The sequence below is a fragment of the Miniopterus schreibersii genome, assembly GCF_964146895.1.
Source record: "Miniopterus schreibersii genome assembly, chromosome: 1".
In the NCBI taxonomy this organism is placed as follows: domain Eukaryota; kingdom Metazoa; phylum Chordata; class Mammalia; order Chiroptera; family Miniopteridae; genus Miniopterus; species Miniopterus schreibersii.
In genome coordinates, this window is record NC_138101.1 from 103082038 (window position 1) to 103099602 (window position 17565).

Genomic DNA, 17565 nt, shown 5'->3' on the forward strand with positions numbered 1-17565 from the left:
AACAGTGGTCATAAAAACAACAGAATGTAAGGATATTTTAGAGATTATTTTCTTTTTAAACCTCAGTTCTGTCCAGAAACCACACCATATTAATTTAAATAATGATTTTACTTTACTCATTAATTAAATGATTACTAATTTTAAATTTTGCACTTTCCCTATTTTGGCTCTATAAAACTCTCTATCCCAGAGCTAAATATAAAAAACTATCATTTGGAACATAAAAAAGCTCTTTTACATATGACAGTTCCTGATAACCGTAGTATAGAACAATCCAAGCCTGACCTTTTAAAATTATAAACAAAGGCAGAATAAGCCTAGTAAGTATCTTCTGTATAACATAAAGACCTTAACCTAGATCTAGAACAGAAGAACTTTTAAGGATTTATTTGTATCTGACTACTTCAAAAATGATTTAAGATGGTTTGTAAAGCTAAACACATATAACTAGAACAACTGAAAATAAAACAGAACATAACAAAAAGAATTAACAGTATTCCTAATACCTAATAATTAGATACCTAATTATTTTAGCTGGGGTACTAAATGGAAACACATTGATAACTTTGTTTAAGCCTGCTATCTCTTCTATAACATGGATTTCTTAATAGCTACTTAATAGGGCTGAAGCAAGAATTAAATAAAATATCAAACACCTACTCCAATTCCTGGTACTTAATGAAGATTATTATTACTGTTCTATACACTTCCAGAAACACACATTTTCCTAAAACATAATTCAAGGAGAAATATAATTTGTGAGTCCTTACATAAAGGTGACTAGATGATAGCGTGAATCACACTTTCAATCGCTGTTTTACAAAAGAAAATTTATGTACTGACCCCTATCGAAGCTGAGGGTATAACCTTGAGGGCACAACATTATATTTTACCTCAGTGAAGAATGTATTAATTGCAGAAGATTTAGAAAATATGGTCTGGTGAACTTATAAGATGGAATGGAGTTTGTTAAATCCCAAGTACGGCTAAGTTGACATGTTCACTGTAATGTTTTTCTCAAATATCAGATGTCCTAAAAAGACTCTTAAGCAGAGTTAATAACTGAATCAAAATATGTCATATTTACCTTTGGGGGTATACAATCCAAAGTCTTGAATTCATTCATATATTCATCTAAAAACACTTTAAAAGTGTTGACCCAAACTCTGACTGGAGATTCTCTCCAATCACGCTGCTCAAGTCTCATGGTCTTTTCCAGAATCTGCTCAAATAGTGCATAGAGGTCTTTATACCGTATGCTTTTCCCATCATCTACCTAATAAGCAATAAAAGAAGAAATTTAAGGTTTTAGGAAGAAATTCTTTAATATAGAAGATTGATTCAATTTGCATTGGGTAGTATTCAGAATAAAAATTAGGAACCTGATATATACTTTCTAATGGGCATGCCCTTGAGGTCATGTGGTATTTATAGATGTAAACTCCCACTTGACTGTGAAATATCTGCTGAGTAAAACCTGCTAAATTTTAGTAAAATACCTAACAATTTAAACAATGTAGAAATTTGAAAAATTGCTGGGAATTTCTCCATAGTCTGTCATTAATTATTATATACTTTAGCATCAAAAATAAAATTTGTAAAACACAACCAATATCATATGAAAGTATAAAGTAAATCTGAAAGTGATATAAACTGATAGGTAGAAATTAGTCAACAAAACTGTTCTAATTCCACTGGAAAAAAACCTGTATAATAATTCCATGCATATAAGAATTAGAAGCTAGAACTAAAGGATTATAAGAAGTGAAAACAGTAGAGTCCCTGGGTGAAATAGAATCATACACAGAATATATAAATTAAATATCTTAAGAAGATGAAAATATACCCAGAAGGGGGAAAGAGAAAACTACTCAGGGAAATTCAAGGAAGCTACTAATCTGAGGTCAGTCAATATGCTTTTCCCTAGCTATACCTAAAACAAAAACAAGGAACTGGAGAAATCTCTAGTTGAACATGACCTCTGTATTTTCTTCTACAATACTGACAAGTTTTTTGTATGTTGATCTACAAAATATATACTACTACTGCCCAACTTACGGCCAATGCAGATGAATAAAAGCTGAAGATATTTTGCCGGAATTCTTTCAGGGCTTTTTTAAATACAACATCCACTAGTGTGTCTTTCTTGCTGTCTTCATTATCTAGGTCATTCATCTGGGGACCACAAAAAGAGTTTTTGTACAGAATCAAGTAATTGAAAAGAAGTGAATGCAACAGTGAACACATATGACTGCCCTGAAAGTGCAAGCCACTGCTATTACAGGACCCAGGTAAAAGCATGACTAAATAGCCTAAGTTTAATTACTACTAGATGATTTTCTAATGTCCCTTCTAACATTTATGATTCTATAGTTCTTCCATAAAAACAAGTCCAAGTGTGCAATGATAAGCCTCACCACCTTCACATATGGAATATATAACATGACAGTTACAGTAAAATGGAAGTCAAGAGTAAAGCCTAAAACCTTAAATTCTGTTTACCCAGATTGACTAATGTGTATTATATCATTTGTACCTTCCTGGCAAAAAAAAGACCATCTAACTTAATGAAGCATATGTCACCTTGTGGGCCACATCCTGATGTATCACAAGTATTCCACAGTCAAAGCTGGTCAGTGGTCTAACTCAGCATTCAAAGTGTACCTTTTTCAGAAGAAACTCATCCATGCTTTTTAAATCACTGGCACTTGCTATGATCTGGACAGAGTCATTTTGCCAATACATAGATTCCAAAGCCACGCTGCTGATCTTCACACTTCGCTTGCGCTTTGCCTTTGGAGAGGGCTCTTTGTTCTCTTTGAACTCCTTCTGGCAACTACCAGGCAATTCTGGGCTCAAAGGAGGTGTAGGGTGATACTGAGATAATTCTATAATTCAAGATAGAGTAGCGAAAAAGAACAGAAATTTAGTAAAACACCGATATCTCTGCATCCTTCCTTTTAAGTAGGAAGTTCCTTTAGTAAGTCACTGTAAGAAACACAGGTAAATATTTGAAAAGCAAAGTACGTTAATGTTTGAGGCCAGGCAGTTAAACAATAAATCTAGACTGCACATTTGTACAGAAAATGTATTTAAGAATTACCATTTTTCAATAGAAAATGCTAACATATCTTCCTAAGGTCTGTTACTGAAAACCTGAACAGAAGCATCTTGTAGAACTGAAGCCCGGATCCCAGAGACCTCAATCCCACAGAAAAGAAAGAAGCCCGGCCGGGCGTGGCTCAGCAGTTGAGCATGGACCTAGGATCCAGGTGATTGGGGTTCGAGTTCCGGTCAGCGCACATGCCCGGGTTGCGGGCTCGATCAATGACTCTCTCATCATTGATGTTCCTATATCTCTCTCTCCCTCTCCTTTCCTCTCTCTGAAATCAATAAAGATATATTTTAAACAAAACAAAAAAAAAAAGAAAGAAGAGTACATGTTAAATGCTGTTAACCCAGTCATAGTTTTACTGTATCTCTTTGAAAGAACATCCAGCTATATAAAACTCCAACAAACCAGTGAAGTTTGATAATTATTATTATTTCTGCCCAAAGATAATTAAAAAGCTACAATCTTAACTTTTATACACATACCCTTATAGAGCAAATACATAATGAAGACTGCTAATAATATATGCTCCAACTAGGGGCTAAAGCCATGAATGCTTCAGTAATAATATCTGAACTTAGTTTGGCAACCTGTTTAGGGAACCAAGTAACAACTGGCTCACTTCTGCTTCTATCTCTTTTGTATATAGAATTTTCTTATTTATTTTCCAAGTAACTGTCTGAATTTCCCAGAGAATTCCTGGAATGAATCTGGCTTTGTATATAATATTAGAAAATAAAACAAATTTTCTCTACAATTGTTTACACCAGAGAAATGAGATTCTGTGTAGTCCATTACAATCTAGAACTACACTGGATTTGCTAACACCCTGCCTGGGGCTTCATGAGAATATTGGCTCCTCATTTCACATATCTGTTTGTTCACATATCTGTTTGTTTACATGTATTCACCTTACTCTCTCTCCAATGATATATTCTCATCTCACCTAAAAGCTAATTCTGACACTGAAAGAAAAAAAAAGTTGCCTCCCCTTAATTCCACCCCAGGCAGAAATAAGGCTAACCCAATCTCACATATGATACCAGAATAAAAATTACAAAGGTATAGGATACAAGTATATTCAAATTGGTATCAACTAATTTTAATTCCATTATATAACCTAGATAGATATATAAGTATTTCATTTAGCAAAGTCAATTATCTCTTATAATAAAAGAAATATTATGAAAGAAATTGTTTATAATCCTACTTCACCATTAAAAACAAGGGCTACCTTAATAAATTTCTGGCCAAAGATATTTAAAAAGCTATAATCTTATACTCTTATGGAGCAAATATAAAATGAAGACTGCTAATAATATATGCTCCAACTAAAGAGCTTTAACCTTCCTTCTTGAGAATTAGCAATGGAGAAAAATAACTATGAAAAGTGAAAAATTTAGAATGATTACTGTAAATCAGATAAGATATACAAAAGTGATCGTTAGTAATGTAATGGAAAGGAACTCCAAATATTCCAAACTAAACCTGTAGTATTCACTTAATTCATTATTGGTTTTACCCTTATCAGTTTTCCAATTGATAGGAGCAAAGCCACAAGACACAAAAACAGGGCTCCAACTATATTTCTACCATTTTTGCCTCTAACACACAGGTGCCCATCCATTCCTATGTTAAAGTTGATGATCCTTTCTCCTTGTCCCATTACCATAGATATTAGGAGTTTTATTTACTTATTGTAATTGGCTCTGTTGTATCTTTCTTTAAGGATAATAACTTTCTTCCTAGGACCTCTTTCCATGTTATTCAATACTGGTATTTCACCCATTGCATACCTACCTCTGATGTACATTCCTACTGAAGACAGCTGACATCTTTACATATAGTAATTAAAAACATGCTTAAGCAAAGGGAAGAATGGGATAATCTAACAGTGGGATTACTGAAATCCTTGGAGAATACTAGCATTTTAAAAAGCCAGCTTTCTCAACAGATAAACTAACTGTTGTGTACTTTCAAATGTGTTATGATTGATGGCCAAAAAGTTAAAGTAACAGTTACCATTATAAAGTTCCAGGCACTGACATATGGTAGGTACTTAATATGTAGGATGGTGGTTAAGAATGTGGACTCTAGCCCTGCCGGGCGTGGCTCAGCGGGTGAGCGTTAACCTAAGATCCAGGAGATTGGGGTTCGATTCCCGGTCAGAGCACATGCCCGGGTTGTGGGCTCGATTTCCCAGTTGGGGGTGTGCAGGAGGTAGCCGATCAATGACTCTCTCATCATTGATGTTTCTATCTTTCTCTCTCTCCCTCTCTTTCCTCTATCTGAGATCAATAAAGATATATTTAAAAAAAAATAAAAAATTGAGGCAAACTGAAGATTCAACCATTCTTAAAGTAGTTGTTGCTTTACCATTTTGTGCCACATTTCCCTGGAACTTATATTACAGGTACAATGTATTTTTACAATTATCTTTTAGATAAGAGAGGATTTAATAATCCTGGTCCTTTCTCATTAGAATATCTAGCCAACAGGACTGCCATTATGAATACTAAAACAACAGCAAACTTTCAGAAAGAGTGAACAGGAATTATGAAGACAGTCTCCACCCTTTGGCTATTTTTACCATCTGGAAACTGATGAACTGGAATCATATCTGGGCCAGCAAAGAGTGACGAAACCTCTGACTGGGTGGCAGGTTTCACTCTGGTAGTCTTCTTCTCCCCTTGTTTCCCTTTGGCCCAGAATCTCATCCTAGCTCTCTGCGGTCTATTTAAGAAAAAAAAAAAAGGTAAAAATGGAAATCAGCAAGTCCCAATGGTAACATTTGTACACCACTTTAAGACTTTTCATGTGCCTTAGTTCATTTAACGTTCACACCTAAATTTAATATTTAATTTTCAATTTCACACTTAAATTTTATCTGAAAGGTAAATAGTTTCATCATCTTGAATACTGAAAGAATAAGATCCAGACATTAAATAATTCCCTAAAATAAACAGCTACAAAGCAATGGAACTAGGATTCCAACTCAGGTTTTCTAATTCTTAAACTAGTATCTCTTCATTCTTGTCCTCCTTCTAGCTTAGACTTAGTGTATAGGTAACTCAACAAGAAAGAAAATACTTTTAAAGAAATCACTGATATCTCATCACTCTAAAACATATTAGATTACACTTTGGGGGGTAATTTCCTTCCAGTATTTATCAATAAGCATACCCGTTTTTACATCCTGTAATCGTGATACAGATTCAATTTTGAATCTTTCCATTTACCATTATATAACAAAGGTTTTAATGTTACTCTTTTATATTCATTAGTTATCAATCTTTTTAACAAAAGCCACCACTTACTTGAGTTATTACCTTGCTCCAGGCACAGGACTAAGTGCTTGTGCAGGATTACTTTTTAAAATTATTACAACAAGTTTACTTTCAAACTATTATAACTATTTTACAGGTGAAAAACTGATAGCTTAACCATTAGGTACCTTTTCCAAGGATGCACATCCAGTGAGTGACAAAGTTGCAAACCACACATACTATACTATATTGCCTCATTCTTAGTGCTTATATACTCTTCTATCATATAAATCAAGGCAACACTTTGAAGTATTAACAACAGCTCACATTTACTGACCACATATAAGGTATCCTAACCCCATTCTAGGAGACTTTTATTTGTACATTAGTGTGTTCCTTCATATGTTCATTGAGTCAATCAAAAAAATATTTGAATATCTAATAGAAGCCAGGTATTATGCCTTATATATGATATGCCTAATTTTCACAACTATAACTGACCCCGAACAACATGGGGGTTAGGGGCACCTAACCCATGAACAGTTGAAAATCGGGTATAACTTTTAAGTCCCCTAAAACTTAACTACCAATAGCCCACTGTTGACTGGAAGCCTTACTGATAACAGTCAATTAACACATATTTTTTATGTTATATGTACTATATACTGTATTCTTACAATAAAGTAAGCTAGAGGAAAGAAAATGTTATTAAGAAAATCGTAAGAGCCCTGAAGGTTTTGCTCAGTGGTCAGCACTGGACCGAAGGGTCCCAGGTTCGATTATGGCCAAGGGCACATACCTCGGTTGCAGGCTCAATCCCCAGCCACAGTCGGTGCACGAGCAGGAGGCAACCAATCAATGTCTCTCTCGCACATCAATGTTTCTCTTCTTCTCCCCCACCCCTCCCCCCTTCCACTCTCTCTGAAAAGCAATAGAAAAAATATCCTCTGGTGAGGATTAAAAAAAAAAAAAAGTAAGAGAAAATATATCTACAGTACTGTATATATTTATTGCAAAAAATCTGCATATAAGTGGACCCAACCAATTCAAATCCATGTTGTTTAATAGTCAAATGTACTGTGATATAGGTATTATTATTATTTTACACATGAGCAAACGAGGCTCAGGGGGCTGATGGAGCTGGAAGTTAAAGTGAGGTCTATCTGGATTTGAAGCCCATGATCTTTTTTCCTTTGTTTTGTTTGTTTTTTAAAGCTTTTTACTAAACTTTTATGTTCAGATAGCATAAAGAGAAATTTTCTACAAGGCTTATTACAAATGACATCATCCTTCTGCCATTCTCATTCCTTTTCTGCTCCCTGAAGACAACCCTTTTGAATTAGTTTCACTGATTCTTTTAATATTTACTGTACTTACATTGCTATCTATACTTGTGACACAGATGATTAAACATGTTCCACCACTTCTGTTCTACATCCTCCTCAAACACATATGTGCCCCAACAGAATCATAATTTTAGTTAAATCAATGTATTTTCTTTTAGTAGTTAATATTCACTATTTTTATTATGCAAATAATATTCACAACTAAGTCATATAGTTCCCTGCATAACCTACTTTTTCTAGAGTTAATAAATTTTGTTTTATATTGGCTTACTTTTCTCCATACAGTTTCTCCACTTGTGTATATCTCCTTTTAACAAGTTAAAACACAGTATGTACTCCATCAAGTTTCATGTTCTTGAAATCTTTCTTCTGAGCCTTCTAACCTACTCCATTCTGGCGTGGTTTCCCTCAGTGCCTGCTGTACAACTATCATTTGAAAAGCTACTTTCACCATCATAATGGAGATTCCTTTTGTCTCTACTGTTTTATGCCCTATCTTTTGGTTTAAGTCTATTTTGATCCATTATGCTGGGCCCTCAGTGGGTCCTTCCTATGTAGAAACTCCTGTCCTTCAGTTCTATAAGATTTATTTGAATTACTTTATTAAGGATTTCATCCCCTCCATTTTCTTTGTTCTCTTTCCAGAGCTCCCATTGGATCTGCTGAACAGCTCCTCTAATTTTCCTTTTTTCTTGTCTCTTCCATCTATTTGCTCAACTTTCTGAGATATGGCCTCATTTTCTTAACACTTCTGAGTTGCTTCTTTATGCTATTATATTTTTAATGTTCAAAACTCTTTTTATTATGTTTCTTTTTCACACACACTGTTTGGTTTCATGAATGTAGTTATATTTATTTAAGCAGGTCTGTTGATAGTTGTATTGTCTGTCTTGAAATCCCTCCTCCTCCAGTTTATTTCTTCCAAGTTGTATTTTGTCCATTAGTTTTAGTTTCTTTCATATAAGGTGCTTCCTCAAATGTTTGGAGATTAAATATAAGATAAAAAAAAAAAAAAGCAGCTGTTTGGAAGCTCTAGTGTGCATTGGTGGGGCTTCCACACTATGGTCTTCCTCGTAGGGTTATCTCGCTGGTCTGTTTTGTAGGAAGAGCCCCTGATACCAGTATCTCTAGGTCTTTCCTAGAGGGTTAGATAAAAAGTCCCAAAGACTCTTTAAACCATCTGCTTAGAGGGTACATGAAATGTGGAAGCTGAGTCAAGAAAAAAAGCTAGGCAATCTAACATTCAGTATATAAACATTCACTAAATCCCCTGTGCAAAATATGTATCTGTCTTCAAAACTCTGGTAGTTTCCAAGTGCAGAGATCTTCTGTTTTAGCCTTTCCAGGGAATAAATCTCCTGTTTTCTGCTAGGATTGTGGAAGAACAGTCAACCTGATGCTACTTTCTCAGCTTTACCCAGTTGGTTTAGGATTCAACTTTCCCCTATTTTTTAAAATTTTTATTTATTTTGAGAGAGAGAGAAAGAGAGGGAGAGAAACATTGATGTGAGAGCAAAACATCAATTGGCTGCTTCCTGCACACCCCCTACTGGGGATCAAGCCCACAACCCAGGCATATGCCCTGACCGGGAACCAAACCAGCAACCTTTTGGTGCACAAGATGACATCCAACCAACTGAACCACACCAGCCAGGGCACATTTAAATTTGTCTATTTACCTTTTGGATACCACAGCTTTATTACTGTTACCTTCTGTTGTTTTGTTGTTATTATTTTGTTTTCTGTCTTGCATAAATTTTGTGATTTTAGCAATTTTGGAGGAGAAAGTGGAAATTAAATTTGTATACTTAATCTGCTATCTCCAGCCATATGTTCTTTCTAGTTTAAGAAATTTATCTCTAGGATAAGTAGTTCTGGATTTGGGTCATCTGCCTTATGCCTCTACAGACCTTAAGGAAATGGTTTTTAATAGTGTTATGAACCAGATAGACTTCTGGTTTAGTGAAGGCCTGATTTCATTATATAACACAATAAGGAACAAATGTTTGTTTGTTTATATTTATTCTGCTTAATTCTTCTTTAAATATTTTCCAGTCAGTTTTGGTAATAAATATTTTCTTGAAACAAATCAATTTTATTTGTACTTCAAGTTCATTTTTAAAAATAAATATAAAACTATTTTAATATTTCTTCTGTAACTGTAATGATTTCTCCATCCTCAATTAAAATACTATAAAATTATTTTTTTTATTGTGAACTTGCTGTTTTTATTTTTCTCTTAAATTTTTCCCCCCAACCCACAGTCCATGCCCAACAGTATTCTGTACTAGTTCCAGATGTATAGCAAAGTGGCCAGAAAATCACATACCCTACAGAGTGATCTCCCTGCTGCCCCAAGCACCCACCTGGCACCATACATTATTATTACAATATTACTGATTATATTTCCAATGTTGTACCTTATATCCCCATGAATTTGTAACTACCAATTTGTACTTCTCAATCTCTTCACCTTTTCACCCAGTCACCCAACTCCCCTCCCCTCTGGCAGCTGTCAGTATGTTCTCTTGTATCTATGAGTCTGGATCTATTTTGTTTATTATTTTCATCCATTAGATTCTACATATAAGTGAAATCATATGGTATTTGTCTTTCTCTGACTGGCTTATTTCACTTAGCATAATATCCTTTAGGTCCATTCATGCTGTCACAAAAGGTAAAATTTCTTTTTTATTACGGCCAAGTAGTATTCCATTGTATAAATGTACCACAGCTCTTTTATCCACTTATCTATTGATGGGCACTTGGGTTGCTTCCATATCTTGGCTACTGTAAATAACGCTGCAGTGAACATATGGATGCATATATTCTTTAGAATTTGTGTTTCAGGTTTCTTTGAATATATGCCCAGAAGTGGAATCACTGGGTCAAAAGGCAATTCCAGCCCAGCCAGGCATGGCTCAGCAGTTGAGCATCGACCTAGGATCCAGGCGATCAGGGTTCGATTCCCGGTCAGGGCACATGCCTGGGTTGCAGGCTGCAGCCGATCAGTGGCTCTCTCATCATTGATGTTTCTATCTTTCTCCCTTCCTCTCTCTGAAATCAATAAAGATATATTTAAAAAAAAAAAAAAAGGCAATTCCATTTTTAATTTTTTGAGGAATGTCCACACTGTTTTCCACAATGGTTGCACCAATCTGCATTCCCACCAACAGTGTACTAGGGTTCCCTTTTCTCCACATCCCAAATATATTTATTTGACAAGTAAAAATTCCACATACTCTCTTAAAGAGAACAGAATTATTGCCCAGGAGGCATGAGTCAGTGGCTGAGCATCAACCTATGATCCAGGAGATCTTGGTTCAATTCCTGATCAGGGTACACGCCTGGGTTGTGGGCTCAATCCCCAGTGGGGGGTGTGCAGGAGGCAGCCAATCAATGAATCTCTCATCATTTATGTTTCTCTCTCTCTCTTCCCCTTTCTCCCTTCCTATCTCTGAAACCAATAAAGATATATTAAAAAAAAAAAAAAAAAAAAAGAGAGAGAGAGAACAGAACTATTTCCCCAAATATTTTTCCAGTTTTATCTGTAAAACACTTAACTCAGAATAAAATCTATGTCCAAAACTGGAAAACATTTTCAATCTCATCTGGTCAATTCTCTTCTTTTACAACAGAAAATATCACAAATCATATAATGATTTAAAGACTTTGCTCAAATCACACTTAGAAAGATAAAGCTCATTTTATGTATCTGAAAACTATTATGTGCCTGTCACTAGTAGGTACTTAATACTTGTTGGAAATAGCTAAATTTCAAAACTAATTGCTCTATCAATTATGTTTTTAAAAGGAAGCTCAGGCCTGGCCGGGCGTGGCTCAGCGGTTGAGCGTCGACCTAGGATCCAGGCGATCAGGGTTCAATTCCCGGTCAGGGCACATACCCGGGCTGCAGGCTCGGTCCCCAGTCGGGGGCATGCAGGAGGCAGCTGATCAATGACTCTCTCATCACTGATGTTTCTATCTCTCTCTCTCTCTCTCTCTCCTTTCCTCTCTCCGAAATCAATAAAGATATATTTAAAAAAAAAAAAAAGCTCAGTATTTAACTATAGTTAATTAGGAAATAAAATTATATTATTCCTATTAACTCTGGGTGTACTTTATACCTGATATCCAAATCTGAAGCCTTCTGTCTCACTGCCAACTTCGTAATCTCTCCTTGAGACATAGTCTTATGCAGCTTTGTTTCTTCATCAACTGAAGAAAATCGTTGTGATGTCTGTAATAATTACATATGTGAAAGAATTTAAAACCAAGTCATGTATGACAGCACTGTAATTAAAACTCAAGTTATAGAATTTTTTGAGAAATACACCTATTAAAAACATACAAAAATACATTAATATTATTCAGAGATTTATTGACATAAGAGAACCTACTAAAAACTCTATTACCTGCCTAGTGTAACCTGAAGTAAAGAAAACTTGGGTCCATGAAAATACTAAATAAGACCTACCAGCTCATGTGGTCTGACAGTTTAACAAAAAGTATCAAGTGGAGCCCTGGCCGGTGTGGATCAGTGGTTAGAGTGTAGAGCTGCAGACTGCAGGGTCCTGGGTTTGTCCTGTTACAGAGGCAACCAATCAGTGTGTCTCTCTCACATCAATGTTTCTCTCTCTCTCCCTTATTTCATAGCTCCTTATTTTTATGGCTTAACTTGCTATTATAGATTCTTGTTATATCCAGTAAAGGATTTAAAAGAACAAGTACAAAGGAGGACAAGAAAAAAACAAAGAAGAATAAAAAATCATTACCACCACTAACAGTCTAAATTATAAACAACTTACATGGCTATCAAACAGGGACCTGAATTTCAATTGGGAATTCCTGTGCCATTTGTTTACAATCCCATGACTTTTTAAAGACAATCTCATTTGAAGGAGAGAATTTCTTGTTACCTATTCAAGACATTTCCTAATACTTCATTTTCCTATAGTTATAATATCTTTTCCTTAGCCCTTTGGTCTGCTCGACTGGAGCTTATCAACGGGAGCTATACTGAGTTGGTAAAATTTAAAGAACAGGAATAACAATCAACCTCTGGGTGATTTGAGTCTTTGCCTGACTTGCTTCTGGACTCAGAGTTTGGCAAAGCAGACCCTGGAGCACATTTTGGTCCGTTCCAAATGCATCCTGCCCCAGCAAAAGGAACCAGAAGCTGTGGAGTGTAGAAACCTTTAAACGGGGTACTCAAGCCAATCACAAACAGCATCTGACATTGGCCTGCACCAGAGACCATCCAAAAAACTGGGAGTCCTAGCAGACCTACCTAATGTATAGAAACAAACCCAAACAGGCAGCCAAAGTGGGGAAACAAAAACATAAGCCCCAAATGAAAGAACAAAAGAATTCTCCACAAGAAGAACTAAATGAAATGGAGATAAGCAATCTATCAGATAGAGTTCAGAATTTTGATCATAAGGATGTTCAACAGCATGAGAAAAGCTACAGAAAGTATAAAGGAAATTAAGAATGACATAGTAGAAATAAAAAATAGATTGGAAGGAATACGCAGCAGATTAGGGGTAGCTGAGGATCAACTGAGCGAATTAGGAGACAGGGTAGAAAAAAAAATCACTCAATGAGAGAACCAAAAAGAAAAACCAATTAAAAAACAGAACAGTTAAGGGAGCTGTGGGACTACATAAAAAGTAACAATATTTGCATCATAGGAGTGTCAAAAGAGGTCAAAGGTAAGCAAGGTTTAGAGAACCTGTTTGAAGAAATAATGGCAGAAAACTTCCCTAACCTAGTGAAGGAAAAAGTCACACAAGTTCAGGAGGCACAGAGAGTCCCAAGCTAGAAGAACCCAAAGAGGTCCACACCCAAACATGTAATTAAAATGCCAAAAATTCAAGACAAAGAGAGTATCTTAAAGGCAGCAAGAGACAAGCAATCTGTTACCTACAAAGGAGCTCCCATAAGGCTATCAGTTGATTTCTCATCAGAAACTCTATAGGCCAGAAGGAAATGGCATGAAGTATTCAAGGTAATGCAAAACAAGGATCTGAAACCAAGACTACTCTATCCAGCAAGATTATCATTCAAAATAGATGATGAAATAAAGAGCTTCCCAGACAAAAAAAGGGGCTAAAGGAGTTTATCACCACAAAACCAGCATTGCAAGAAATGTTAAAGGGACTGCTGTAATAAGAAGTTGAAATAGACAGTATGAGAAACATAGGCACAAAGAAATAAATTGGAAAGAGATAAGTGCCTATCACTAATAATCTTAACTATCAAGGGATTAAATGCTCCAATCAAAAGACAGAGTATCTGAATGGATAAGAAAACAAGACCCAAATATATGCTGTCTACAAGAGACCTACCTCAGAACAAAAGACTCACACAGGCTGAAAAAAACTCAAAACCTTCTGGAGGACTTTAAGGAAGAGAGACAGCAATACAGTCAGAGTAGGGACTTTAACACCCCACTGACTTTACTGGATAGATCTTCCAGACAAAAAATCAACAAGGAACCAGTGACTCTAAATGACACACTAGATCAGATGGATTTAATTGACATTTACAGAACATTTCATCCCAAAGCTGCAGAATATACATTCCCCTCAAGTGCACAGGGGAAATTCTGAAAGGTAGACCACGTTAGGACACAAAACAAGTCTCTACAAGTTCAAGAAGATCGAAATCATATCAAGCATTTTCTTGTATATTTACACCATGGAATACTATGCAGCTGCAAAAAAGAAGGATCTCTTACCCTCTGAGACAGCATGGAGGGACCTAGAGAGTGTCATGCTATGTGAAATAGGCCGGTCAGAGAAAGACAACTATCACATGATCTCACTCATATGTGGAATGTAACGAACAAAACAATTCAATGAAAAAAATAGATCCAGAGACATAGGAGCAAGGAACAGACTAACGAATCTCAGAGGGAAGGCAGGGTTGAGTGGGTTGGTGGGTGAAATTAATCTAAGAACTTAAACGCATATATGTATAACCCATGGGCACAGACAATAGTGTGTGGTAAAGGCCTGGTGGGGGGTGTGGGGTGGAGGGGATCAATGAGACGGAAAAACAGAGACATCTGTAATACTTTCAACAATAAAGATAAAATATAAAACAACAACATCAACAGAATAAGAAAACTATCTCTAGAAAAAATAAAATAAAATTTAAAGAACAAACTTCTGCTTCTGGCAAAGATGAAGTAACAGGGACCCATTTTATCCTCTTGCCTGAAATAACCAAAAACAAAAACCCATACAAAATAGCATGAAAGAGCAGTTCTCAAAACTGAAACGAAGTGAGTCCTACAACTTCCCCAGCTTAGTGACTTGAGATAGTTTCCAGGCTGTGACAGAGAGGGAGAATCCAGGTGAACCTTGGCAGATTCTCTGAGTTGAACACATGAAGTTGAAAGTCCAGAGAGATGAAGGTGACTAGAAACCAAAAGACAGAGTATTGGAGGGAAGAGGATGCACAAAGAATGAACTCTGGAAATCTTCAGAGTTTACATATTGAGTATTTAGCTGAGTACTAATCAACACTTCTGTGTCAGACAGCTACCCAAGACCAGAAAAAGGGCCATCTGAAAGGATTAAAGGTAATAGTGCTCATCACTCACAAAAGGCCAGTAATAGTGCCTGTGCCCAAGAGTCAGAGTATACACCTTTATGATTCCCAGGGCACTGGGTAAAGTACACTAAGAATCTTGCCTCGATGGTCAAAAACAATGCTTCAATAGTCTAAACTAAGTACTGCTCTGTTTGAGCCTAACAAATTTTTATTTTATTTAATAATAATTGTATACGTTTAAGGTGTGAGACACAATTTGATTTACATATAAACAGTAAAGTGATTACTATAGTCAAGCTAATTAACATATCTCCTCACACAGTTACTTTATTTTTTCTTTGCTGACTAGAGCACTTGAAATCTTCTCTCTTGTCAAATTTCCAGTGAGACTAACAAATCTTAACAAGAAAACCTAAAAGGACCACGTTGCTTCCAGAACAAAGCTTTGGAATATTGCTAGAGCCCAGCCGGGTGTGGCTCAGCGGTTGAGCATCGACCTAGGATCCAGGCGACTGGGGTTCGATTCCAGATCAGGGCACATGCCCGGGTTGTGGGCTCGATCAATGACTCTTTCATCATTGATGTTTCTCTCTCTCTCTCCCTCTCCTTTCCTCTCTCTGAAATCAATAAAGATTTTTTTTTTTTAAAGGAATATTGCTAGAATATAATAGGCTCAAGAATATTAATCAAATACAAATATCCAAAAAGGCAAAATTCACAAAGTCAGGCATCCAATAAGAAATAACTAGGCATGCAAATAAGTAATAAAATACACTGAGGAGGAGGAGAAAAATCAATCCATCTATAATGACTGAATACTAACACAAATGTTAGCGAGCACTGGTAGAGAACTGACTAAAGAGAAAGAAGATAAAATGGCATGTGATTCAAGGTGCCATATTTTTAGAGGCATTGCTTCTGAGGTAAAAGATATAAAAAGAAGCAGGTAGGCAGCCACTGAAGAGCAGCAGCCAAGGCTCTGCACTAGCGCATAGCGGTGGGCCACACCAAGAATGTAAACAAGCCAAGGCATAGCCACTCACTATGGGTGCCTCACCAAGCACACCAAGTTGGTGTGAGACATGATCCGAGAGGTGTATGGCTTTGCCCCCTATGGGCGGCATGCCATGGAGCTGCTCAAGGCCTCTAAGGACAGGAGGGCCCTGAAGTTTACCAAAAAAAAAAGATGGGGACACACATCCATGCCAAGATGAAGAGAGAGGAGCTGAGCAATATCCTTGGAGCCATGAGGAAGGCAGCAGCCAAGAAGGACTGAGCCCCATCCCCTCTGTGTGCAATAAAACCTATTCAGAAAAAAAAAAAGGGAAGGAAGGGGGTGCCTTTTGGAGATTGGCAGTGAAAAGGAAAAGCAGCGGAAGGGGAAAATTTAGAATCCAGCAATACAAAAGGAAAGAAAAATAATGGCAGACACACAATGCCTCCACCAGCACAAAAACAAACAAATGCAAAACAGACTATCTGTAAAAGAAACTGAACTTTGCTACACTGGCAGAAGAGAAAGCTCTTGAACTTATTCTTATAAGCTACCCCCAAAGGCACAAAACTAATAAGTTAAAACATACAAAATCTACACAATCTAAAACAAAGAAAATGAAAACCAAATTCAAACCAAAACAACTCAGTTGGTTAACTACACTTCCCACTGCCACCCTCACCTGGAAAAAAAAATGACACCAAGCATAAAGCAGAAAACTCTAACTCAAAAATGAATTAAAACCCTAGCTGGTTTGACTCAGTTGTTAGAGCACTGGCCCACAGACTGAAGGATGCCGGGTTCGATTCCCGGTCAATGGCATGAACCGCAGATGCATGCTAGATTCCCTACCCCAGTCAAGACAAGTGTGGAAGGCAAGCAGTCGATGTGTCTCTCTCACACTGAAGTTTCTCTCTCTCTCCCCTACTCCTCCCTCCCCTTCACTCTCTATAAAAACAATCAATGGAAAAAATATCCTTGGGTAAGGATTTAAAAGAAAAAAAGAAAAAAAGGGTCAGAGAAAAAGTGGCTGAAATGGAAGACAGGAAAATAAGAAAAATACTTATTTATAATAATTGGAGTTCCCAAACAAAAAAACAAAACAACAGAACACAACCAAAATTTAAAACAATAATCTATTAAAACTTTCAAAACTAAGGCAAGACCAGAATTTACATATTGACAGAGTCCTACAAGTATATGGAATAATTAATCTGTAATGATCAACTTGAAGACATATCCTAAACTTAAATATTAAGAAAAAATTAAGAAAGCTTGCAAGTA

The 17565-nt window shown here is 36.3% G+C and overlaps 1 protein-coding gene across 3 annotated transcripts in view; it reads right to left on the reverse strand.

The window, feature by feature from the left end:
* MYO9A (myosin IXA) overlaps positions 1-17565 on the reverse strand; it is a 271712-nt gene that overhangs the window by 50544 nt on the left and 203603 nt on the right. For all 3 annotated transcript variants that reach the window (XM_081129792.1, XM_081129790.1, XM_081129791.1), the window contains 5 exons: positions 11852-11964; positions 5703-5845; positions 2665-2888; positions 2059-2175; positions 1088-1276 (listed from right to left, as the gene is read on the reverse strand). In XM_081129792.1, the coding sequence (XP_080985918.1) occupies positions 1088-1276; positions 2059-2175; positions 2665-2888; positions 5703-5845; positions 11852-11964 (786 nt within the window). The remainder of the gene's footprint in view (positions 1-1087; positions 1277-2058; positions 2176-2664; positions 2889-5702; positions 5846-11851; positions 11965-17565) is intronic.